At 42.0% G+C, this 25,636-nt stretch overlaps 1 protein-coding gene across 16 annotated transcripts in view; it reads left to right on the top strand.

The window, feature by feature from the left end:
- Positions 1-25,636, top strand: part of nbeaa (neurobeachin a) — a 105,710-nt gene that overhangs the window by 69,480 nt on the left and 10,594 nt on the right. For 3 of the 16 annotated variants that reach the window (XM_085420780.1, XM_085420772.1, XM_085420769.1), the window contains exons 18-39: positions 1,150-1,258; positions 1,367-1,448; positions 1,705-1,828; positions 1,958-2,150; positions 3,022-3,708; positions 3,837-4,280; positions 4,980-5,197; positions 5,375-5,528; positions 5,997-6,020; positions 7,162-7,342; positions 8,843-8,967; positions 9,075-9,143; positions 9,284-9,452; positions 9,761-10,146; positions 10,557-10,693; positions 16,062-16,216; positions 17,024-17,150; positions 18,861-18,980; positions 19,887-20,020; positions 20,609-20,670; positions 23,619-23,683; positions 24,147-24,255. In XM_085420780.1, the coding sequence (XP_085276906.1) occupies positions 1,150-1,258; positions 1,367-1,448; positions 1,705-1,828; positions 1,958-2,150; positions 3,022-3,708; positions 3,837-4,280; positions 4,980-5,197; positions 5,375-5,528; positions 5,997-6,020; positions 7,162-7,342; positions 8,843-8,967; positions 9,075-9,143; positions 9,284-9,452; positions 9,761-10,146; positions 10,557-10,693; positions 16,062-16,216; positions 17,024-17,150; positions 18,861-18,980; positions 19,887-20,020; positions 20,609-20,670; positions 23,619-23,683; positions 24,147-24,255 (3,874 nt within the window). The remainder of the gene's footprint in view (positions 1-1,149; positions 1,259-1,366; positions 1,449-1,704; positions 1,829-1,957; positions 2,151-3,021; positions 3,709-3,836; positions 4,281-4,979; positions 5,198-5,374; positions 5,529-5,996; positions 6,021-7,161; positions 7,343-8,842; positions 8,968-9,074; positions 9,144-9,283; positions 9,453-9,760; positions 10,147-10,556; positions 10,694-16,061; positions 16,217-17,023; positions 17,151-18,860; positions 18,981-19,886; positions 20,021-20,608; positions 20,671-23,618; positions 23,684-24,146; positions 24,256-25,636) is intronic. The other 13 variants (XM_085420779.1, XM_085420777.1, XM_085420778.1 and 10 more) reach the window with 10 other exon arrangements.

The following is a 25,636-nucleotide window of genomic DNA, read 5'->3' as shown; positions in this document are numbered from 1 at the left end:
TGCAGAAACGCGCCAGATTTTGATCCACCATGCAATGCCGCCTGGAAAGCAGCCTTAATTGCCAGAATGACAGTGGTCCCATACACTGTCAGTGCAGTGAAAGCATGTATGGATGGGAGACTGTTAGTCATGGATTGGTCTCCCCAGAGCGCGGACCTCAACATTACTGAAGTGTGGGATCATCGTGGGAGAGAACAGAATAAAAGGCAGCAAACATCCACAGAAGAGTTTCAAATGTGCTTCAAGAATTATTCTATTCCTGAAGACTACTTAAAGAAATTACAACAAATTTTGGCTCAGAATTGTACAAACAGTGTACTTCCATGTGTGTTTGCACGTTTCAGTAAATCGCTGGATCTTTTTTCCATTTTCCCTGCAAAATATAAAGAAATGAGGAGTAGCTCAAGACTTTTCAACAGCACGGTAGTTTAATACCTGTCGTAGTCGTCTTCACTGCCATCCTCTACAATAGCCTGCCAGACTCGGTAACAGCTTCTTGAGTACGGTTACACTGAATCTATAGACTTGCCTTATTATGACAGCCAGGTATATAGACGATGCTTTTATTTATAAGCCATTTTGCCTCGAGTTTATTCCATTTTTTTAAACAAAGTTGGAAGTTTGAGCTGATGTCAAAACCAATTTCTCTAAATGAGAGTATGTTTTTGGAAAATATCATTTAAAACGGCACAATAGTAGCTAAAGTGACTCATTATTTTGACTGTATATGCGCGTGTGATTAAATCCTCCAAAGGCTTTGGTCAGGAATATGAAGGCGCTTCAAGCATTATTCATTTAATTCAATTGTAAAATACTCAGAAGTTATTCATCCCTGATTCCTGAGCCTCTCAAGTTTAAACCCTCTTATAAGCACAATTTTTACCCACCGTCAAGGTAACTAATAAAAGTTAATCATTCACAGGCATATGAGCATTGCCCCGCTGCCTTCTATGGTGTCGTCGTATTGTTAATGCCTCTTGTTAATTTCTCTTGTTGGTATTCAATTCGTATCCTCTCTGGTCCCATCATCGCTGACAGGGCCACATGGTGCCACCTGCCAATATCAGACCGTCACCCGGTCAGTGACAATCAGTGTCAGTTTCAACTGTCATAAAGCCTTTACAAATGTGTGTGTTTGTTTCCCTGCAGGAGAAAGGTTGAGATCATGCACACACACAGCCTATTCACGCTGCTGGGAGAGAGGCTGATGATGCACACCAACACCGTCTCTATCACCACCTACAATACTCTGTACGAGGTAGGTGAATGTCAGTAAATATTACAATGGATCAAGCCATCGGATCTGAGTTGTTGGGATCTGTGTGTTTAGAATTTAATGACTACTGTCAATCTTCTAACCGTGCAGATTCTGACTGAGCAGGTCTGCACTCAGGTTGTTCACAAACCACACCCAGACCCCGACTCCACTGTCAAGATCCAGAATCCCAGTAAGTGCATAAGCACTTCACCTCGCATCTGTGTCTCTCTGCGGTCTTTGGTCTGCCAGTAATGGAGTGTTTTGTTTGTTTTGCCTTTTCTTAATGCGAGTAAACAAACAACAAAGCGTAAATTGAGAAGCTGACACTGCTGCCATCTTCCACTTCTTGATCTCATTCCAAATGCTTTAAAAGTATTTGCTTCTCCTTCTCTCTCATCTTGTTCTTCTCTTCCCTTTACTTGGTTTTCTTTTTACCTCACACCCAGTGATTCTGAAAGTGGTGGCCACCTTGCTGAAGAACTCCAGTCCCAGTGTGGAGCTGATGGAAGTCAGGAGACTTTTTCTTTCTGACATGATAAAACTCTTCAGTAACAGCCGCGAGAATCGCCGGTAAAAAGCACACAAATCACTGTACCTGCACTTATCCAGCCGTGTTCATTAGCTCCTCACTGTGGCTTTTATTTTGAAATCAAACTCATGCTACAGCTCATCTCACATGCTGCCTGTTTTGTGCACCAGCTGCTTGCTGCAGTGCTCCGTGTGGCAGGACTGGATGTTCTCCCTCGGATACATCAACCCCAAGAACCCAGAAGAGCAGAAAATAACCGAGATGGTGTACAACATATTTAGGATCCTTCTCTACCATGCCATCAAATACGAATGGGGAGGATGGAGGGTCTGGGTGGACACCCTTTCAATAGCACACTCCAAGGTAAGAGTGGGAAATGCACAATTCAATAACAGTTCCCAGTAGTCTTATTTCGTTTAGTACAAGTATAGCTTGTTATTTCGATTATGTTATTTCTGCTGTATTTTAGATTTGGTGGTATGTCTCTGTCCTGGGACTTCCAAAGCCTTCCATGTACATACATGAATGCCAAAGATGGCGAGATTGGCAATAAGACCGAGCAAGAGCAGTGAAGGTGTCAATAAAAGCAAACGTGACATTAGTAAAAATCAGAAATGGCAAATAAAAAGGAGGAGCTGTAGTAGAGGGGAGTGCAAAGTGGCTTGCAGATCGGTAACAACTGCAAGCGAGCTAATGGGAGATTGTCCAATAGGAGCCTTAGATAGGGCTTAAGCTCATGTGGGCTGCCACTGATGACAGCTGTTGTGCAGCACTGCCGGTTGAGCTTGACTTTCTTGTCTGCTGTTTGGCTACAAATGAGCAGATATTAATGGGGATTTTCCAGGTGCTGATATTCTGATTCAAGCTGCTTATAAGCTGTACAGAAACCTGGTGATTTGTGCAATTTGACCACTGTTATGTGTTGTTTCAACATCTTCCAGGGCCAGAATGACCCAGCATTGAGACACTTTCAGAAACTGATCACCTCTCTTTTCACTGTTCAGTGACAGAACTTTAACTCGCCCTTTTTTCTCATCTCGGGGTAAAAGTGAAGGGGCATTATGGGTAATGGTCTAATGGCCCCGGAAGGCTAGTGTCCCAGTTTTCTGCACTTTGGTGTAAATGATCTATGAGTCTCCTTTGGACTACCGTGTGGCTATTGATGTGAAGATTCACTTTTGTTAGTGCTTGTGTGCCGATAACATTACCAGTTATAATCTACCATCTGTCACAGGTGACCTATGAAGCCCATAAGGAGTATTTGGCGAAGATGTATGAGGAGTACCAGCGACAGGAGGAGGAAAACATGAAGAAGGGAAAGAAAGGCTCAGTTTCCACCATCTCCGGCCTCTCTGCCACACCTGCGCCTGTCGTCAATGGCAACTTGGAGATCGATGACAACTCCCAGACGCAGACACCTGAGAGTGAGGCGGAGTACAGCGAGGGGGCCGGCGCAGACTCACGCAACCTCCTCGCAGAAGGCGCGGTGAAGAGACCTAACGGAGAAGCACTTACACCTGGGGAGCAAAGTGCAGGTCCAGGCGTGAGAGTGGAGGTCCATGACCTTCTGGTAGACATTAAAGCAGAGAAAGTAGAAGCCACGGAAGTAAAGCTGGATGACCTGGACCTCTCTCCTGAAGGTCTTGGTGGAAGTGTAGGTGGAGGAGGTGGGGGAGGAATGGAAAATGGACCTCTGGTTGAGGTAGATTCTCTCTTGGACAGTGCTTATTGCAGTGTGGTTCAGAACCTAAATGGGAATCTGGCGCCTAAAGATGACACATCTGGTTCGGGGGTTGGAATGGGGACAAACCTCGGGCTTTCAGGAGTCAGCCTGGATGATGATGGGAACATGGGTCCCCTCATCACATTGGCGGATGAGAAAGACAGTGTCCCGAGCAACAACGGATTTCTCTTCAGTAAGGTAGGATTAGTATTACTGTGCTGCCTAATCCTTCTTAGTCCTTTTTACTCTCCCAAATAATGTTTCTAAGTTTTCCTCAAACCTGAAGCTGTACTGTTTTCCCATTTTTCCCCATTCATTCCTTCCAGGTTGATGAGAAGTTGCTTCCAGCTTTGGCAGCCACAGACCCCCTTGTACTGCCCAGTCCAGATCAGCCCACTCCATCCGGCCCAGCCCCAGCTCACTCCACCACCAGCGCTAGTGATGACCTCAGCCTGCTGGCCCACATGACCAGCTGCGGCTCTGATTTAACACAAACCCAAAGCCACACTACCGGGGAACTTCCAGAGGATGGGCCCTTCAAAATCCAAAGCCCTCTTGCTGACATCAGCTCAATTGCTGAGGCTGAGAGCCAGACCCAGGGAACCTCTAGACCAGATTTCCCAGAGGGAGAGGGCACAGACGGTGCAGACGGAGAGACTGCAGGGCTTAAGACTGGAGGAGATACAGCCAGCACCACCTCTGACACAGAGAGGTCAGATGATGGGAAAGACAAGGACACAAAGAAGATCCAAACTACTGCAACCACTCAGGTGTGTTTAAGTGTGTTCAGCTGGTTAAGAGAGAGCTCCTCACATGTTGTGTACACACTGGTCAGCAAATAAACTAAGTAACTCTGCCATGAGGTGTTATCCTGCACATATGAGTGATTTTTTTTATTTCCTTCGCTGCATTTATCAAAATGTTAAAAAAAAATTATAATGTGAATGCATTAAAATAAAAATAGAAAAAAGTGTGTAATCATCCTTATAAATCACATTAATACCTATTGTCTTTCATCTAATACCTCATGACTTTCAAGTGGCTGCAGTGCCTCATTATGTTACCCTTGCTTGTTGGAATTTTGGGTAATAAAATCACAGAAAGCTGGGGAAAGTGCTTTTTCACCTCCCCCACTGAGATTTATCCTCTCAGTTTAAGGACTGAACAAGTGAGCCACTGGTCACAAGCCTGCCTCTCTACCCTGTCCAATGTGATTTGTGTTGTGATTAAAATAAAAAGTTCAGCAGCAGTCCTGTTTTCCCGGCCAAAAAGCTGAGAAGCTGCCCACACACGAGCTAAGTTTCAGCAACCGATCAGTGAATGCACAATGAGAGTCTTCTGTGTTTTTTGGGGGGCTTTTTTCCTGTGGTTTTGACACCTTAAATGAAATTGAATTTCATCGATGCGTGTATGCCAAGTCTTATATTAGACCAAATGAGCTTCACTTGCTTATTCAACAACTGTTACAGGCCCTCCACGGTCGCACTGCAGCCCAGTTGGAGAGGGACCTACGCGTTGATTTGGGTTTCAGGGGTATGCCCATGACGGAGGAGCAGCGGCGTCAGTTCAGCCCAGGCCCGCGTACGACCATGTTCCGAATCCCAGAATTCAAATGGTCTCCAATGCACCAGAGGTTGCTCACTGACCTGCTGTTTGCCCTGGAGACAGATGTGCATGTGTGGAGGAGGTGAGTTCGATGCTGTGTTCGCCAGGTGTGTGTTAGTTGACCATTTTTAGTCATTTTACGCCTCGTTTTAAATAAACTGATTATGCTAAAGATCTGATTCATGTGACAGCTATATTGTGTTTTCCTGTTAGAAACTATGTCTTACTTTCAAACGGTTTGCATTTTATTCTCTTCCAGCCACTCCACGAAGTCGGTGATGGACTTTGTGAACAGCAATGAAAACATCATCTTCGTCCACAACACGATCCACCTCATTTCTCAGATGGTGGACAACATCATCATTGCCTGTGGAGGCATTCTGCCTCTCCTGTCTGCTGCCACCTCCCCTTCCGTAAGTGGCTCTTCTGCACCCCTCTGTGGTAGGAGGGAAAACTGCAGGTCGACAGCTCTTTCACAGGCCTGTTACTGGAGCGTTAAAGCCCACACAGACTTTTTTTTTTTTTTTTTTTTTGTATGTGTGTGTGGTTTTTTTAGTTCCCCTTGCAGCACAGATCTTGTGTGCCTTGATAGGGCTATTTCCCTGAATTAATCTAGAAAATCACAGTAGACAAAATAAAATAAAAAAAAGACTTGTAAACGAATTTAACTCCCAATTAAACCAGTATGTGCAACTGTCAACCTAACCCTTCTTAACAATATTTAGTTCTAATCCCTTCAATTAACCGTTTTCGTTAGCTTGATAGCCTATTGTTTTAAGCGTTTTTGCATTTTAACCTTTCTTTTCCTCTCTGTGTTACATGTGTTTTGTGTATTTTCTTGTCTTTTTTTCTCTCTGGTTTTGTCTGTTTTGCATGTGCAGAATTCTAAGAGTAGTGCCAACACTGTAAGTTTGCAGTTTCTTCCTCTTTTTCTATTCTACTAATACTTAGCTCTGGTTTATTAACCATTGTGACTGACACTAACCCTTGCTTGTCTGACATCCATAGTGTTTCTGCGTGTTGTGCTCCTCTGCTGCTTACCTTATATTGTCTAAATCTATTGATTTCTTAGTCTCTGTTCATAAAGATTAAGTATGTCAACCCAGTTAGAATACTATGTGAATATATAGGGGGTGAAAAAGCCTAAAAAGCCACAGCATGGATCAATAAGAAACAAAAGGGAGAAGATTATTTGGGGGGTATATAGTCTGCTTATATATTTTACGAGAGAGAGTATTTCCAAACGTCCTTGGGGGTTTCATCTGCTAAGCCTGTCCCATTTGTATCAACGCTAAAGAAGGCAGGAGGAGCCGGACCCCAGAGGGGGTCAAAGGGAGAGGAGGTGACCCCTGTTCCTGGGGGAGGAGGCGCAGGGGGAGAGGTGCGTAAAGAGCTTGAGACTCTCATCATCACCAGAAGAGCTAAGAGCACCAACCCAAGCCCTTCTGTCTTCACCTTGTGTGTCTGTTATCCCCCAAAATGTCTGTGCTCACTTGCTCTGATGAGCCACCAGATGCTTGCGCTGTCAGCTCTCCACAGCCCTGCACGTCCTGCTTACTGAAGCAGAGACACAGAAAACCAGAAAACCACAGTCGCACCACAGTTTGATAAATCAAGGGGCCCATAAGATATTCAAGGCTAGCCCAAGTGTGTCCACACTACTGCTGTTAATGCTAAAAACCCACACTGTCTTTGCCACAACCCCACTGTCACCATGATATGTGTGTCACCAGGCTGTACTTTGTGTTTTGTAGAACACCTCATGTTGCCAAACGTCATCATTATAAGTATGTTTTTCACTAAACCAGCATGACACTCAAGGTTGCCTTCCGTGTTTGTTGTGCAACAGCCAGCCGTGACCGTTTTGGTCCTGCTCATTGCAAGGCGCGACTGCATAGGTTTTTTCTGTTGTTTGTTAAAATAATAAGATAACTCAGGATTTCTTCATCCCTCCTAACTTCTGAGAGCATCCAGTGCGTTGTGTTTAAGTGCCAGTTTTTCACTGAATAACTGGCGAGCACGTGTTGTGTTTTCCCTCTTTCGCAGACGGAGTTGGAGAACATCGAGGCGACGCAGGGGATGTCTTCAGAGACGGCCGTCACTTTCCTCTCTCGTCTCATGGCCATGGTGGACGTGCTGGTGTTTGCCAGCTCCCTCAACTTCAGTGAGATTGAAGCGGAGAAGAACATGTCGTCAGGAGGACTGATGAGGCAGTGCCTCCGCCTCGGTGCGTCCGAGTTGAATCTCTTCAGTGTTTATAAAATGTTTAGATGAGCTGATTCTTAGTCGAGACCAGCAGTTCTCAACTACGAGGGCCGCAGGAAGAAGTGCAGGAGGAGCATGGGTGACCAGGTCAAGCTAAATTATAAGGCAGCTGTTGTGTTTTGGCAACTATCAGCTTCTGAAGGCTCGTGCAAAAAAACAAACTGCTTCATGGCCTTGTTGCATATGACTGGAACTGAAAGTTACTTATGTCAGCATTAAGATTACTGAACAGTTTTCAAATTAAATGTGTAGTTTTAAAGTTAAACATATGAAAATATGCCAGTTTTTATTTCCCTGAGGTTTAAAATGCTTTTTTGTTTATCGCTATTGGAATAAGTATTTTTAAATTATACAGATATACTGTAGATAAGTCCATCCATTTTTATCTGCTTAGCCAATTCAGGTTTTGGGGAATTGGAGGCACCTTGGGTGTGTGAATGTGTGTGTGAATGGGTGGATGACTGAATGTAGTGTAAAGCGCTTTGGGGTCCTATGGACTAGAAAAGCGCTATACAAATGCAGGCCATTTAGAGAGCTTAGAGAAAGAGAGGGACAACCACTGGAGATTTGAAAATAAAAAAACAAATTCATTTTTTGCTAATTGGCAAAATAACCGCAACAAGCTTTCATTCCAAAATAATTGTTGATTCCCTTTACACCATGTTGGAGGCAGTCCTGGCTAACTCTTGCTAATAATTGGCTGTCTCTGTTGTGGACCACCTTTTTATCATTTAGCAGCTTGTGACAAATCCCAGGTCTCAATCCCAGATGACCCCCATTTTTCACAAGCTGGCTCAAGCTGACTAACAAGGAATCCATGCAAGAGGTTTATGTAAATAAAACATTCATTAGAGAGAAAACAAACATGAACTTGAGTGGAAAACCCAGGTGAGCTGCTTTAGCCGGTGAAAGCAGGCCACGACCGCCTCAGTAGGAGGTTCATCACAGGGTGCTTCCAGTGGATCCAGATTACTTATATTTAATCTCTGAGTCTTTCTGTCGCTGTACCTTTCTAAGGAGGAAAGATGGAAGGCAGTTCCTCAGTTTGAGAGCTCCAGTGATTGGTTAATTAGCTGATTATTGACTTGTTCAGTGTTTTATAATCAAGTGGTTTTTCTCACAGAAATATTTGATTGCTGGCAGAGCACATCAGTTTACTTAATTTCTTAGATTATTGTAAGTGGAGTATTTCTAGGATGACCTTACATTTCTGCTACACCATATTGTAATGTCATTTCTGATGTAGGGCAGAGAAATGATCACATCACAAAATAAAAATCGTTCTTTGTTTGTAATGTATGGGTGCATGTATGTGTGCTTTAAATAAATGCTTATACACGCTGCAGTCATGACATGCATGACTTCAGGACATCCCCTGTTTGTTTTTTCTTGAAATGTAAAAGCCGACTCCATTACACTATACTTACCTGTTTTTTTTCCTCTACCTCTCTGTCTCGTTCAGTATGTTGTGTGGCGGTTAGGAACTGCCTGGAGTGCAGGCAGAGACAGAGAGATCGGAGTTGCAAGTCCTCCTTAACCAGCAGCAAGTCACAGGACAGCCTCCACAGTGCCTCCACCGCCAGCAAGGTAGCACACGCATGAATCGAGGACGCATTCAGCAACACCTAAAACTGTCACAGAAACATGCATATGTATGACACGCCACCTTTTGATATCCTGTCTTCCATATTTAGCAGGATCCAGACAGACTTCTCCAGGATGTAGACATTAATCGTCTCCGAGCTGTGGTTTTCAGAGATGTGGTAAGCGTGCGGGTGTATTTTTGGTATATACAGTATTCGTCTGGTTATAGATACAGGGAGCAAAAAAAAAAAAAAAAAAAGAAGATGCCTGAGTGTTTCTCTGCTGAATAACTTTGTGTGCGTGTGTTGTTTTGCTGCAGGATGACAGTAAGCAGGCTCAGTTTCTGGCGCTGGCAGTTGTTTACTTTATCTCAGTTCTCATGGTTTCGAAGTACCGGGACATTTTGGAACCCCAGCGAGAGATTGGCAGATCTACCAGCTTATCCGGGAGAAGCATCCGCCACGAGATTAACTCTCCAACCAGTACAGGTGACCTTTGTTTTTCTTTTGCTCCATCATCCTCCACATGCAAGCATGATTTTGGATGTTTGCATTGTTTGACCAAACAATGATACTGATAAGAAGAATCAATATGACACCAATAAAATAAAAAAAAGAGAAAATAAGGGTGTTACTTGAAAAAATGCTTTAAAGCATTAGTCTTTTTTTTCAGTTGAACATCAAAGGTCAGTATGTTGTGGAATTTCTTGATAATCCAATCTGCACTGAGAAAATATACTTCTTTAATTGTATCAGTGTTTATCCATAAAAAAAAAATTTATTCCAAATTTCTCCAGAACATCCATCCACAGCCTTCCCTGACCGCGACAAACAGACCCCCACCCCTGTGGATGACTCCCCTCGTGCCGGCCTTCCACACACAGACTCGGGCATTGGAGAAGAGGGCCATGTGAGCGGATCGCTAAACGGTTCGGAGATGGGTCTTGGACTCGGGCTGGGCCTGGTGGGGAGAGAGACGGATAAAGATAGAGACAGAGACATCGGAGGAGGAAGTGGGGGAGGAGGCACAGATCTGTTATGCAGTCTGTCATCTGATGTTAGAAGGTCACAGGAGAGCCTTTTGGATTCTCCCCATAACCCCGGCTCCACCCCCAACGCTAGTCAAGCCCCGCCTTCGTCCATCTCCAGCATCAGTCAAACAAACAAAGGCATCAATGTCAAGGTGGGCGTGTGATTCCAGCATCCACATGAGCCTAATTCTGAGAAAACAATAGTCAGCACATATCTTTAGATCTCTCAGTTGTAGTTTCTTTAAATATTTGAAAATCACTGTGTTTTATTTTAACTAATAGAAATCTGGTTTAATGCAGTCCAAATGTATGTATCCATTTATGTTTACCCTATACTGTAGAGGTCACGTGAATTTTCTATTACTTTTATCGCCTGTATTTGTAGCTGGTTGATTACCTGAGCTTAGATGCTCCTTTCAGTGAGCTTATGTGTGATTAGAACATACTCACTTTTCCATGTTAGATAAAAGAACAAAATAAAACCACCATTCAAAGCAAAATTTAGTGATACGCCTCATAAGTATCGTGTTCTGTCTCTCGTTCGCTGCTCTCGGGAATGCAGGAAATCCTGAAGAGCCTGGTGGCAGCTCCCGTTGATGGAGGGGACTTGGGACAGGAGTCTGGGCCAACTCCCTATCACCCAGACCCTGCCTTGAAGACGCACCCCATGCTGCCCATGCAGTTCCACTCCTTCGACAGGTCAGTCCCAGTTTTTGGACCTACGTGGGGCGTAAAACAAGCAGAGATATTAGCTTCGGTGCAGCCTGACACATCCATCAGTTAAACGATTTTGGGTACAGAGTAGAGCTGGGCGATAGAACGATAACGATATGTATCGCGATATAACTTTTACTCGATAGAGAAATTAAGCTATCGCGATAGACCTCGTCGCTCTTGTCCTCAAAAAAAAAAAAAAGTCAGCCAATCCAAATTAAGTAACGCAGAGCCGAACCAATCACAGCCGCAGCGTCACGTCGCGTGACTTGTTACGTACAGCACAAGTGCCAAGCCGCACGTGTGTTTGTTTGGGAAGCAGCCAGCGGGTAATGGAGCCAGCGCGTAATGGAGGAAATGAGTGTGCCGACTAGAAAAATCAACCGAGCGTGACCGAAGAGAAAACAGATGATGGTTCCAATGCCGGAGAGATTGTCGAACGGAAGAGCCATAGAAGTTCCGTAGTGTGAAGGTATTTCGGCTATTTCAAGTCTGACAAAAAACAGAGTAGCGTGCACTGTAAATTGTGCCGAAAGCAAGTCTGGAAATACAATAAACTGGTGCATGCGCTACGTCCACACGTACCCGGGTATTTTTGAAAACGCAGATTTTTCTATGCGTTTGCACCTTTCGTCCACACGTAAACGGCGTTTTTGGTCACTGAAAACGAAGATTTTTAAAAACTCAGTTTTTGCATTTACGTGTGGACTAGAAAAACGGAGAAAACGCAGCGTCAAAGGTGTGCACATTTTTTGACGTCACACTGTGCGCCACGTTATTGTTTCGGTGAAATGAATTTCTACAATACTGTTACTGTTAATTCTCTCTGCAGTGTTTAAATGCTTACATATACACACAGTTACTGTCCGTCCACACATACGACTCGGTTCTGCTTCTATGCCCCAGCTTTGTTTACTTTTTCCCACCGAGGCTTCTAGACTTCTGATTGGCCAACATTTCTGCACGGTTAGGAATCTAGCGCCACCTGCTGCTTTGGCATGTTCATAGCAGCGTTTTCCTTCATGTGTGGACGGGATTATTTTTTAAAACGAAAACGGAAAATCTCAGTTTTCAAAAATACCCGTGTACGTGTGGACGTAGCCTCAGTCTCTGACTGGAAGCGCTAATTCGTCATTCGGCTTTTGTCAGACTAAAGTAACTGTTAAAACTGTTTGAAAAGCTCAGCTATACAACAAGGAGAGATCGAGAATTTCCTTTTAGTTCTCAGTTTATTTGATATTGACAAAAGTTAGTCAGTTTTGTCTGTTCTTCTGTAAAACAAACTAAGATTTATTTTTAGAATTAATATTTTGTTTCTAAGTGGAATTGACAATTTAGTCTGTTTTGTTTGTTTGTTCTATTTTGAAACTTAAACGCTTTAGCGGCTGCCTTTTGTGTAGTTTGCAATATTTGCCTTTATTTATCTGAAAAAGTCTCATGTTCCTTAAGTACATCTACCCTGTTGAACTTATTATGGAAAATGAATATTTAAATAAAAACAAGCTGCTGATTATTTCACATTTTACTTGTGAGCAACGGCACATTTAAATCTTACAAATATAGTTATTTGGCTTATATCGTGATAGATATCGTTATCGCCTGAAATGAAAAAAACATATCGTGATATGAAAAAATCTCATATCGCCCAGCTCTAGTACAGAGACTACATTGTTTAGTGTAGTGCTGTTTGTCAAGTTGCTTTGTACCAGTTTTAGAAAAACAGTGGGTGCAGAAACCAATCGTTGCCTCATATGTGGATAATTCTCACTTTGAACAAAGTTCTTTTGATGGTAACATTTACAAATACACACATTGTGCTCCCCTGCCAGCAGTCTGTGATATGTTTTGTTTGATGGTGACTACAATGGCACAAAGACAAGAAAGGCAAATGCAGCTGAGTGGTTTGAGTAAAATGGATGCATTAGTTTGAAAATTCAGTTTTAAAAAAAACCCCAGTAATGTTAATTTTTGTTTATCAGCAGTGATAGCAGGATAGTTTGGATTTTAGATTTAGATACTTGGACACGATGGGGGATGATAAGTTTAAAAAAAGGTTTCCGTTTTTTTGCTGACGACATGCTGATATCTCCTGTACAGAAACAGGAAACAATCACATCTGTATTATTAGTAGCAGAGGTGGGACCAAGTCATTGTTTTGCAAGTCTCAAGTAAGTCTCAAGTCTTTATCCTCAAGTCTCAAGTCAAGTCTCAAGTAATGTCAGGCAAGTCAGAGTCGAGTCTCAAGTCACTGGTGTAAAAGTCCGAGTCAAGTCTCAAGTCTGAAACTTTGAATTTCAAGTCCTTTCGAGTCTTTAAAAAAAAAAAAAAAAAAAAGCATGTTGCAGTTATGCTAAATGTAAATATTAGACCATGTAATTTTAAAATCTGTGTTTTTCTCAACACATGACAAAATAGTGAACTTAGAAAATATACACAAATTGTAAAATTGCACCTCTTTAAAATGCAGCTCAATTAAACCTAGCTCCAAGAATAATTTTCACCGACGGTTCTGAGATAAGCTGCATGTTATTCTTGGATGCGGTTGTAGGACCAGCTTTAAAATCGCATGACAAAAATATCATACATATTAAAAAAAACTGCATCACCAACGTAGCCTGGACAACATTTGCTAGTTAGATGAAGTCAGCTATCTCATTGTAGCATATTTATATGCATATTTATAATCATACGGTTCTTGGAGTGAGTGCATACACTCATGAAGTTTAGTAACTTCAGGTCACTGCAACAAGCCCAGGTACAGTTTACCGACGGATGGGTGCAGGACCTTGAAACGCACCGTGTAGAACGAAAGACCATCGTACATATCATAAGTTTACCAGTCTCACAAATTGTCGTCATAAATACACATTCCTTAACCGTTTATTAATAGGACCTTTGAGCTCAACGGTAATTAATTAGTAGTGGAAATAATTTCTGGTAGCATCACAGAAATGTAGCAGTGACAATAATACTGTATGCTGTAATCGTACTGGACAATTAGTGATACAAAAAACCTGTTTTATCCTGTGAATAAAAGTATATGTTTTTGTCAATGTACCATAATAACAGAAGCGAAACGCAATATTGTGTCAGGACAATTCACTATTTATGCACAATAAATAAAGGAGCATAGCGCGACAATTTCTGTTCAGCGCCAGACTTGCTTGTAACCTATATCACCAATTATGTTAAGAAAAATGACGCATTAACTACAACAGCAGACTGACCTTTGTGTAAATGCTTGGAGCAGACTAACCTGTGAGCTGGAGTGTTCTGGGACGTTATATTTGGTCTTAGAATGGCTGCAATCCAGGACACCCGTCGCCTCTTTGTTACTTCGGAAACATGGCTCGAACAATTTCTCTTCAACGACGTAATCCGATAACAACCGATCTCTTTACCCGTCGGCTTCCCGTGGCTGTCATGCGACCGGCTATTGCAGTTAATAATACAACGGCTTCTTGACATTTTTGTGTTTCTTTTTATCGCTGTATAACTGATTTTAATTGAAAGCCTAGTACCGCTTGCCACGAGTTCCCAGAATCCTTTGCGGTTCTACCCGTGAATGACGTCACATTTTCAATCTCTATATAATATGCATGTTAAATTTTATATTTGGGGTAAAATATCAAGTCTTTTCAAGTAAACCGGTTCAAGTCCAATTCAAGTCCCAAGTCATTGGTGTAAAAGTCCAAGTCAAGTCACAAGTCTTAGAACATTTTTTCAAGTCAAGTCTAAAGTCATAAAATTAATGACTCGAGTCTGACTCGAGTCCAAGTCATGTGACTCGAGTCCACACCTCTGATTAGTAGTTTTGAAATGCGTGCTCGCCCTTTCAGTTTTGACTGCTATGTTGACATTTTTGGAAGATTAATCAGATCTCCCTCTGTATCTCTGCACAAAAGAAAGACCTGCACTTGTTTTAAAAAAAGAAAAAGCATGTTCGCAATAGTTTTACCTACTTTGACATTTAAAATAGTCTCTAATATTGCTGCTAAGCTCCCAGTAGTCTCTACATCTGAAAAATAAATGTCCTTGTTGCTCCCTGATTTTTGTCAGCTGTTATGAATAAAAAGCAGAAATTACTCTTTGAGAGGATGTCTCGATATCTTTGGGGACATTACTGGGCCCTGAAATTCACTGGTACTAAAAGGAATGTGAAAAAAATGTAACGATGATGATTCATAGGTAGAAAAATTGAGTTTGCTAAAAGAAAGTTTTCTGTTTCTTAGGTCAATTAATACATTAATTAAATTAAGAAACCGTAGTTTCTACATTGAAAGACCCCTCCCTGAGCCTGCTTATGCTGGAGGTTTCTTCCTGTTAAAAGGGAGTTTTTCCTTCCCACTGTCCCCAAAGTGCTTGCTAATAGGGATCATATGATTGTTGGGTTTTTTTCTCTGTATGTATTATTATAGGGCATGGATGAGCAACTCCAGGTCTCGAGGGCCGGTGTCCTGCAGGTTTTAGATCCTTGATCCAACACAGCACTCGAGGCCTGGAGTTGTCTACCCACGTTGTAGGGTCTGCCTTACGATATGAAAGCACCTTGAAGCGACTGTTGCTGTGATTTGGCGCTATATAAATACAACTGAATTGAATTGATGTTTGCACATCTGTCTGAAGAAGAACTTACCCCTTGAAAGCCTAATAGGAAGAAGTTAGTGAGGGTGGTCTACCCTTGGAAAAACTCAGAAACTATTCTAACTTTATTGATATATACTGAGGTGTCAAAACTCATCATTAGTGTTACAAAGGACGTTTTCAAATGTCATCTTCGTGGGGAAAAGAGTTTATTCTATTCTATTTTATTTATTTGGTGCTGTAGCATACAGTAAAACCCAGTGATTTGACAGTCTGACCATGCACTAGGCGACAGTGGGGAGGAAGAACTCCCGTTCAACAGCAAGAGACCTCCAACAGAACCGGGCTTAGTGAAGGACAGCCATCTGACATGACTGGTTGGGGTTTAGGACGGAGACAAAACAGAAAAGAGGATCATAGAGAAATGGCAAACAGCAAATGGGATGCACCACATCGCATGCAGTGGTCGTATATGCATATATGGAGAATTCAGAGGGTAGTGGACGTGAAACACTCAGAGCGTCATGGGATGTCCCTCAACAGTCTGAGCTTATACTGTAGAAGCTTAACTTAGGGATGATTCAGGGTCACCTGACCTACAGGGTTTATTAGAAAGCATAGTTTTAAGATAAGTCTTGAAAATGGAGAAGGTGAATGTCTCCTGAACTATCTCTCACTGTACTTTTACAATAAGCCTATTTCAAGGTCTAGACGTAACAAATACATGGATACATGTTTGCCTGATGCCTTTATGTCTCGTCTTTCACAGGAGTGTCGTGGTTCCAGTCAAAAAGCCTCCACCCGGCAGCCTGTCAGTCAACACTGTGGGCACGCCCACCACTAGCGGAGGAGCCTCAGCTGGCAGCACACCCAACATTTTTGCTGCTGCAACAGCAACACCCAAGAGCATGATCAACACTACAGGTGGGAGAGAACACACAGCTGTAGCGCACACTTAACCCACCCATGTCTTTTTGAACCTACTCGTGTAATTTCGACGTGCATATATTCGATATTTTACTCATAAAGACTTTTGCCCAGTTGGTAGTGTGTGTGCTAAAGGAGATAGAGCACATAGAGAACTGCAGCATGACAAAGGTGTTTGTGTAAAAGGCCTCAAGCAGCTCAGAAACCGCTCAATCAAGCAGGGTTGAATTTCTTCTTTTGTTACAAAAAGTCTTTGAAGCTTCATGCTTTTGTCCTTTAACAGGCAGAGCAAACTGAACCAGCAGATCCTTTCAGGGTTAGTTTTAGCTTGTATATGAGGGCAGATGAAGGAAGTTGCAGACTGCGCAGCAACTATAAGATACTTATCTTATGGTGGACGTTGCACATATGGCTCATACTTAATACTGAATGCAGAAAAAACAGAGAGATATTGTCTATTAGATGATCCTTGACCCAAATTTAGGATAACGACAACATCAGCAGACTTGCAGATCATCCTTTCTGAGTAGAATCATGCTCAGCAGATCCACTGCAGCAGAGTGGATTTCTATTTGAGGCTTTGTCAGCCTGTTAGACATATTGTACTTTATCATACATGCATAATGGATAAGGAAGGGATTTGTTCTCTGGAATGGATTCTGTATATTGATTGAAAAGCTTTTTTCTCAAACCGGGGCCATTACCAAAAGGACAAGCAGCAGCATGTCCAGTTCCTTTATTACTACCATTACTGTTAACTTCATACTAATCTTGGTTCTTGTTACTATTTTCCCTCCTGTCCAGGTGCCGCAGATTCGGCCTCCTCATCCTCATCTTCCTCTTCATCTTTTGTCAATGGTGCAACTAGTAAGAATCTGCCAGCGGTGCAGACAGTGGCACCAATGCCAGAAGACACCATGGAGAATATGAGGTCAGAACTCTCGCCATCATACAGCCTTTGGCCATTTCATTTCATAGGTTCAGTTCCATCCTACTTTATTTTGTCCCCCTGTCTCCGGCTTTTGTTTTTTATGTTAAATTGTCTTTTTTCCTGCCTCATTCCTGTCCCTTCATCCTCCCTAAAGATTTCTCACTTCACTTACACGTTCATTACAGGATTATAGGGTAAGATGAAGTTTTTTCTGGACTGATGTGGCTGTGGACATTTTTATTAGGCTCATGTAAGACACACCACATTTGACATGCTAAACTAATCAACCGCAAAAGACGGGTTCAGGTATCGTTCCATCAGCTAATATCAGCTAATATTAATCATCTTCTAGCCACACATATTATATGTTGTCATGCACACGCACCCCTGACACTTCTCACTTACCGTACAGTATGATGCTCATCACCTCTGATATGAAAACTTTGTATGAAAACGTCACCACTTACTAATTAAGACCGTTAATGTCTTAGGCTCAACAGTCTTTTTTTTGTATTTGTAAACATGTAAATGAACTTGTCATTAACAAAAATCTGTTTTGTCTTCAGACTTTATAGGTGTCACTAAAAAAATTATGATCATCTGCAACATGAGGTCTTTACTAATTACCAGTTAGCGTGATTAGCAGTGTTCCTTTACCATTGTAGGAGTTTGCACTGTAACATTTTTGTTGTACTCTACTTAGACATGTTAGCAGATACAGTCATGTGTAAAAGCAAGTTTTCGCAGGAATCTGTGCAGTCCTGTGAAAAAAACTAAGTACACCTTCACGGAATTAAGAAGGTAAGTCGCAGCCAGGTGCTGCTAATCGAATGCACCTGATTAATTGATCATCGCCACGTGTGAGCATCTCTATGAAAGCAGATGCTTTGGCAGTTTGCTGCTCTGGAGCATTCAGGTGTGTTTAAGCACAATGCCGCAATCTTCCCCAAGTTTACTCCAACGTCAGAATGTGCAATGCTTAGGGAAACTGCAGAAAACTCAAGAACTACATCTCAGACTCCACATAGTAACACTGCTTAGGTTTGCAAAGCTGCACAGCTGAACAAACCACAACGAGATCAAGTGGAGATGTTTAGCTGTAATGCACAGCACCATGCTTGTCAGCACGGTGGTGGAGGGGTGTAATGTTGCTTGTTTTTCAGCCAAAGAACCTGCTTTTTGGCTCCTTTTGTTATACCAAAGTATTTTAGAGTAAAACATGAGGCCATCTGTCTGTCAGATAAAGCGTGGCCCAAATTGGGTCATGCAGCAGGGCAATGATCCCGAGCACAGCAGCAAATCTACAACAGAATGGCTGAAAAAGAAAATGATCAAAGCTCAGACCTCAACCTGATTAAATGTGGTGGGCCCTCAAGAGAGCTGTGCATAAATGAATGCCTGAAATCTTCAGTGAAGTCAAGCAGTGCTGTAAAGAAGAGTGGGCCAAAATCGCCACACAGCGATGCAAGAGACTGATAAGGAAATCAGGAAATCATTACTTTGCTCTGTAAGGTGAATCGTGGGGTTTACTTTCACAGGTTTTTCACAGGACTCCATATAGTTGTGTAAAAAGTTTTTTTCACATGGCTGCACATGTTCTTCTAAAAGTGCACACACACAGGAGTGGGTGGGATGCGTGTGCATGTCTCCCTTAATCAGTGCGCATGTCTGCACGTGTGTTTTTATGTGTGTGTGTGGTTTGTATTGCAGTGCCTATTGTGAGGTGGCGCAGTGTGCGCTGCGCAGCGGTCAGACGCCCCCTGAGCTCAAGTCTTTTAGCTCTCTGGCTGGCTTCCAGGCAGCCCCCCGAGATGCAGGACAGTGTTTTAGGCAAGGAGATACTCGTCCTGTCCCCATGCCCCTCCCTCTGCCCCTCCTCCACCACACACCCTCTGCCACGCCCAACCACTACTAAATGTTCCCAGAATGCCATGCAAGAAAGGGCCGACTTCCTCAACAGCTTCAACAATTTTTCAGTAGCAGAGTCAACTCTGTCATTTCTGGCATGGTCATCTCCTCACACTAACCCCAAACTCCAGGCCAGACCTGAGTCGAGATGCTTGTTTTAACCTTCACCGCAGCTTTCGCAAATCATCTGGTTCTCCGAGCAGGTTAAAACAAAACCACAATTGGTAGATTAGCGACCCAGGTCTGTTTCAGAGATCGCATTACCTACAAAGCCAGGAATATAAACTTCACTGCCATCGCGGCTCCATAATTGAGTCTGCTGCTTTGTACTCTTCATGTCTCAATTTCTAAAGAATGGAAAAGCATTTAAAATGCAGCTGTACACACATAAAGACGCAGTATACCATTCAAGAGACAAGTCTGGCAGTTTTTCAGGTTCAGTTTTTATCACACTTTAACCTTCACTCATCCCACAGTGCTAAGCTGACCGGCTAACAATTATCCTTTCTAACTCATCTTTTTCCTAGTAATACTAATACAGACATACTGCTTCCATACCACACCATCGTTTTTTTCTACATTCTGTGTCCGACTTGCACTTTTTTCTGTTTCCTTCACCTGCTTTTTCTCTTCTCCTGTGTCCTGTGCCTCCCTTCCTTGTTCTCACGTGTCTCCACATATTTCTTTCATTCACATTTGTCCCTTCTCGCCTACTGTATATCCCCTGAGATTTTTCCTCAAACGCTCTTGTACCCTCATCTGTATGTTGCTCATGTTATCGGCCCGCCTATCGTTTTCATCCTTGTCTCTCGATTATCTCCGCCACAGTATCACCACAAAGCTGGAGCGCGCTTTGGAGAAGGTGGCCCCTTTGCTCAGGGAGATATTTGTGGACTTTGCTCCGTTCCTGTCCAGGACGCTGCTGGGTAGCCATGGGCAGGAGCTGCTCATAGAAGGTACAGGTGCTGTACACGGCTCCTTTTTCTCTAACTGGCGTCTCTCTGTGGAGTCTCCTCATTCACTGTCCCTCACAGTAATGTATGTGTGCGCGAGACAGAGTGAGATCGAAAAAGAGTGAGTGGAGGGTTGAGAACGAGGTGGGGTGTGTGTGTGTGTGTGTGTGTGTGTGTGTGTGTGTGTGTGTGTGTGTGTGTCTTTGAACTGGCTGCTTCACCCATTCGTCAAGCAGGTAGGATTTTGCACTGTTTCTATTCAGCTAGCTAGATGTGTCAATATTTTTAGATAAGATTATGCCAGTTTTAGCGTTACGGGTGTAAGAGATTGTACTAAATGCGTTGCAGTCCTGCCTCTGCTCACCTGCTTCCTGGTGTCCCTCATCTTTTTCTCCACCGTTTGTTCTTGTCTTTTCTGTGGCATGCTTTTTTTAAACGATGATTGTGCACAGCAGCAGAAACCGCTGACACTACAGTGTCTTCTTGATGATATTTTTGTATCTTGCAGTGGTGTGTGCGTGCGTGCGTGCGTGCGTGCGTGTGTCACAGAGAATAAAAGAGAGGCTCCTGACTGTGTTGTATGTGTCTGTGCCACAGGTCTGGTCTGTATGAAGTCTAGCACGTCTGTGGTGGAGCTCGTAATGCTGCTCTGTTCTCAGGTTGGTAACTTCTCACCTCTCCTCTCTGTGTCTTGATGAAATGTCCTCACGCTTTCAATCAGTTTTGTCAAAACCTGACGTGCCTAAGTGTTTTTGAAAGGCTTTTTTTTTCGGGTGGGGGGGTTAGAGCACACCGGAAGCTTCAGAGTTATTGATCTGCCCTGTGAGGCAGGGACGACTGTGTAATAAGCGCATTGCAGATGTAATCTAATATCACAGCATAGTTTTCCCTCAATAATAATAAAATCAGGGCTAGAATTGTGACATATGCAAGGTTTAAGTTTTACATAAAAACACATTATGTCACAGACGTTACATCTTAATTCGTTTTGTCTGGCTCATTTATCCGTCTGCTATCACAGTAAGCCAGTAAGCTCAGTTTACTTCAATAAAACTCCATAAAACTCAAAGCGAGAGTGACACTTACCTTCGCAGAGCCTTTCACAAGTGGAACCTGTCACCAGCTTTTCTTTTCTTTTAAGTTGTAAAGTTTCTCAAAGCGCTCTTGTTCTTTTAGGCGTTCATTTCCATCCTCTCGCTCTCCATTTTCTTCATCTTTACCTATGTCATCTTCTCTCTCGCCTTTTGTCCTCTTACATCTTCAGCCGTGGTCATTTTTAAATCGGTGTTTCAGGAGCAACTGCTTTCATCTCGTACCACTCTCCACACTGCCCTTCTCTTTACCACTCCCTTTTCTTTTCCTCTCTGTTCCACTTCTGGGTGGCTGCTCGTCAGCATGTATAGTATTACCATTGGCTCCGGCCTTGTCTGCCATTAGAGACCCGGGAGAGCAAACCCTAGCCCAGAAATCGATCCTCCGGATGGGGGGATGTAACAGGAGATAGTCCCACGTGTCCTTCACAGCCTTAAGAGCCAGTGGAGCTAATGGAGGTCTGATAGTTTGAGGCTTTCAGCAGCACTCTTACCCTTCTCTACTCTCCATTCTCTCACAGACAGGAGCATTTTTACTTGTTTCTTTCATCTTTCCTTTGATCAGTGTTGCACTACTGTGCACTTTTCACACAGTCAATGGTAAATGATGAAACCGTTTATGTCCTCTGAAATAAAGCTTTTTTTAAATGTCTTTTTTAAGCCTTTTACGTGTTGATCAGCTCGTCCAGTCAGGGTCTGATGATGTAACAGCATTTACTGTGGAAGAATGAACAAATGTTTGACCAATTAAAGGAAATCCCCGATATAACAAATGCAGATGCCTTCACACAGGTTCACTGCAGTACTGTGTATTAATAATCAAGGGTTTCTGGCATGTACTAAAAAGCCAAGAAGGCATAGTTGTTGTTGTTTTAATTAGCATCATTGAAGATAAGTGGCTTTGAAGGAGGAATCATAGTTTAAAAGGATGGCCTGGATGATTTTAGATTAGTGGAAAAAATACTTCAGTATTATTGGTTGAAAATATCAATTACCAACACATATTTTATCACTGTGATGCTGGTCATTAGGTTGATGTTTAATGAAAACAAGAAGGCCAAGAAAGCAGGACACTTGTGTTGTCATGGTTTGAGGAAATGCTGGCTGCAGATCAGTTTTGTCCTGTATTGAAACTTCTCTATCCTGATGAGAGAGATCCTTTCCAGTATATGACAGTGCCCCCATTGCATGTCACGAGAGCTCAGTGAAAGTTTGAGTATGAAGGTCACTAGATCACAACGATATTGAACGCCTATAGCAGATGAATTCTGGGAGACCAGTTTTCTCCACTTTCACTATCAAGACACCAAATGAGGGAATATCGTTTGGAATAATCATCCCTCCTGTAGAGTTCCACGCGATCAATATCGGATCAGTGAAGCTGCTCTGGCATCTGCTGTCACTGCGTTTCTGAGGTGCTTTCAGCAGGTTTCCCAGGCAGGAACTTCAACCTACTGCAGGCTAAAAGAAAAATTAAATTCAACACTCCATTAAAACATGTTTATGGGAACTGAACCGTCATGTGTTTTCTTTGTTTTTCATCAAATACAAAGATATTCAGATGTAACTCTGAATATGGTACAAATATATTATAAATTGTTAATCCTGTATATACTGATATGTAGTGTAAGCTGTAGTAGATACTACATGTGTATATACTTTGCATTGCATTGCATTTGCATGCCCGTGCTATAATATTGTTTGGCCTGTCGGTGCTGGTTCCAAACTGATTTACTTGATAAACTTGAGAAATGTTTAAAAATGGGGCGGTAGATGTGGTTGCTAGGCAATATAACAGCATCATAATATAGCATCCTTTCTGATCTAGCACAGGTGACTCAGAAGGGAGTACGCTAATTTAGATTCTGGCAATATAAAGAAAATGTGTTTGTGACAAAATTATATGATACATTTTATAAGATTTCACAGGTGCATAAATGGATTATTTTAGCTTGTTGCTAGGCAACATGATGACGCCATAGTGTCTGATATGGATAAGAACCATCGGGGCACCAAGATGTACCTGCATGCCAAGTTTGGCTGCTCAACTCCTGATGAGCTAAGAGGAGTTTGCAAACAAACAGACACCCAAACATAGATTTTGTGTATCGTAGTAAGATTACCTGTGAGTGTTCAAGGATTACAATTTAATTCTTTAAAACAAAGAAATGGAGAGCAGAAGTAGAAGGCAGCATAGCACAGAAACACTCAAGTAAAATACTTGTAAATCATATGTTTTATTTCATATTTTATTGAAGTATTTGGGTAATTGTATATTGCGCCACTAGTCATTCTGATGCTCTGATCCACTTTCATGAGCCATTGTAAAACCAACAGTAAATGAATTAACATTCTTTAGTCTCCAAAATAAACTGACTACATGTTTAGAACATGAATAAAACCAGTATAAAATGACCCGTAGAGGTGTGTGCATGGCATGACCTGTTCATCATTTACCCTTTTTTACTCCCAGCTGTGGTTCATCGTACTCTTTTTGGTGTCTCTTCTACACTTAGGAGTGGCAGAACTCAATTCAGAAGAATGCTGGACTCGCTTTCATTGAGCTTATCAATGAGGGAAGGTAATCCATCACACTTAATGATTATCGCAGCACATCACTCTGTAATTCACACATTAACACTAATTCTGTATCAGTGCTTAACAACTAATGGGTGTGATAGAGCCCTAATGAGAACCTTGCCAGGATAAGTGCACAGTGCCATGTGTGACCAGCAGGAAGTCGAATCATTATTGTGCAATTACATTTACAGCTGATTTGAGCCGGTCTAATTTCAGTGCTTGCAGTTTTGCTTTTCCTTTTTACTCCAAACTACCCGAGTATCAGTGCAAACCCAACAAAGAAAGCACAAAGTGGAAAACGACAGCATTGCATTGAAAATGAAGCAGATGTTAGCTGAAATCATTAGCCATTCTTATTGCTGCACATCCCATCTTGTTGAGAATTTATGTTTTCTCTAAATAGAGATGGTTCCTTCCATTTTATTTTATTCTTTTGCTCTTTTTCCACTTACTCCCACTGCCAGACTCCTGTGCCATGCCATGAAGGATCATATTGTGCGCGTTGCGAATGAAGCGGAGTTCATCCTGAACAGACAGAGGGCTGAGGATGTACACAAACATGCTGAATTTGAGGTATAAGCACAAAATACAACTTCTGTTTGTCACTTGCTGTATGTATGCGAGCAAGAAGCCACAGAAACTGGACGATATGTATTGTTTTCAACGTTTTTAAAAAAATCAGCAGTGCAGATAAGTGAAGTCCTTTTGTTTTGTGAGGGCTTCAGGTAAATATTGTTCAGGTTTATCTGGTCCATTTTCCAGAAAGCAGGTTCAACAAACTAACTTTGAACTCTGGGTTGGACAAATTTAAGTTTTCAGCTCCAGAAATAAGGTCAGTAAACTCTGCGTTAAGAGCATGCATAAGTAATGGAGCAAAAAGCCATCATTAATGGAGCTCTGATACCAAGAGTCACCATGGCAACAAGTAAATAATAAGCAGAGCTTATTTTTATCCATTGGAATATGAGTGTGAGTCGGTGTGGGCCATGACTTTTATCTTATGAGAAAAGAGTCAATTCAACCATCGTCTGGGTTTGGGTCAGCAGTCTCTGTGGATAAGCCACTACCCACAGCTTATGACCGCAGCTGAGTGTCGGACCGTACACTGATTTCTAAATCAAATTTTTACACCCAGTATCACCGATTTAGATGATTTTTAGTGGAAATGGCCCCAAAGTTTTCAAACTGTGAATTTTCAGACACTGAAACCTTTACAAATTATGCATCTAGTAACTGCATATCAATGTATAATCGATGCATATCGAGGCATATATTTGCAGCCTGTTTAACTTTACAAAGTTTCGTTCTGTTTTATTGTCATGCTCCCACTTTTTCTGTCACTGTGAGCGATTACAGCATCACAAATTATTGTGTTTAAATTTAATATTTAAACTTTAGTTTTAAAACATTTGCAAATATTTCTGTCACTGAAGTGAAGTGACTTGAAAAAACACTTTTTTTCTTTAGAAAAAACAGCTGCATTATTGTTCAAAGAATCACGGAGTTAGAAAGATGTAGCCTGTTATTTTAAACTGTTCATAAATCCATGATGTCCACTGATTGCTGTCTATGCGCTGACATCATTGACTGATTGATCATAAAAGCACTTGTGTGAAATATAACATGAAGCTAATACCGTATATAATTGGGATTTCATGTCTGCAAAGACGTAAAATTGTGCGATGAATTCACTCTGCTGTTCATTTTTCTATCAGCCTTACAAATGAGGAACTAAAACCAGACAGCAGACAGGTTCACAGAGTCTGTTACCGCAATAAATGCCTCAAAGTTTTATTCAACTCTTTTTGGAACAGAAAACTCAGTTTTTTCTCATCTCAGGGTTGACAAACAGCCTTGATCCTCCAAGAAAATGATAATCAACTAATTGTTGATATTTAAGAGTAAATGGACTATCAGTATATTTTTTTTATATAAACATTTTTTACAGGTTTTT

This window comes from Rhamphochromis longiceps, linkage group LG10 (genome assembly GCF_057381845.1).
Source record: "Rhamphochromis longiceps isolate RC_006_pf linkage group LG10, R_longiceps_female_GT1.1, whole genome shotgun sequence".
NCBI classification, from domain to species: domain Eukaryota; kingdom Metazoa; phylum Chordata; class Actinopteri; order Cichliformes; family Cichlidae; genus Rhamphochromis; species Rhamphochromis longiceps.
Note: the sequence above shows the minus strand (reverse complement) of the source record. Positions and strands in the feature narration are given on the sequence as shown.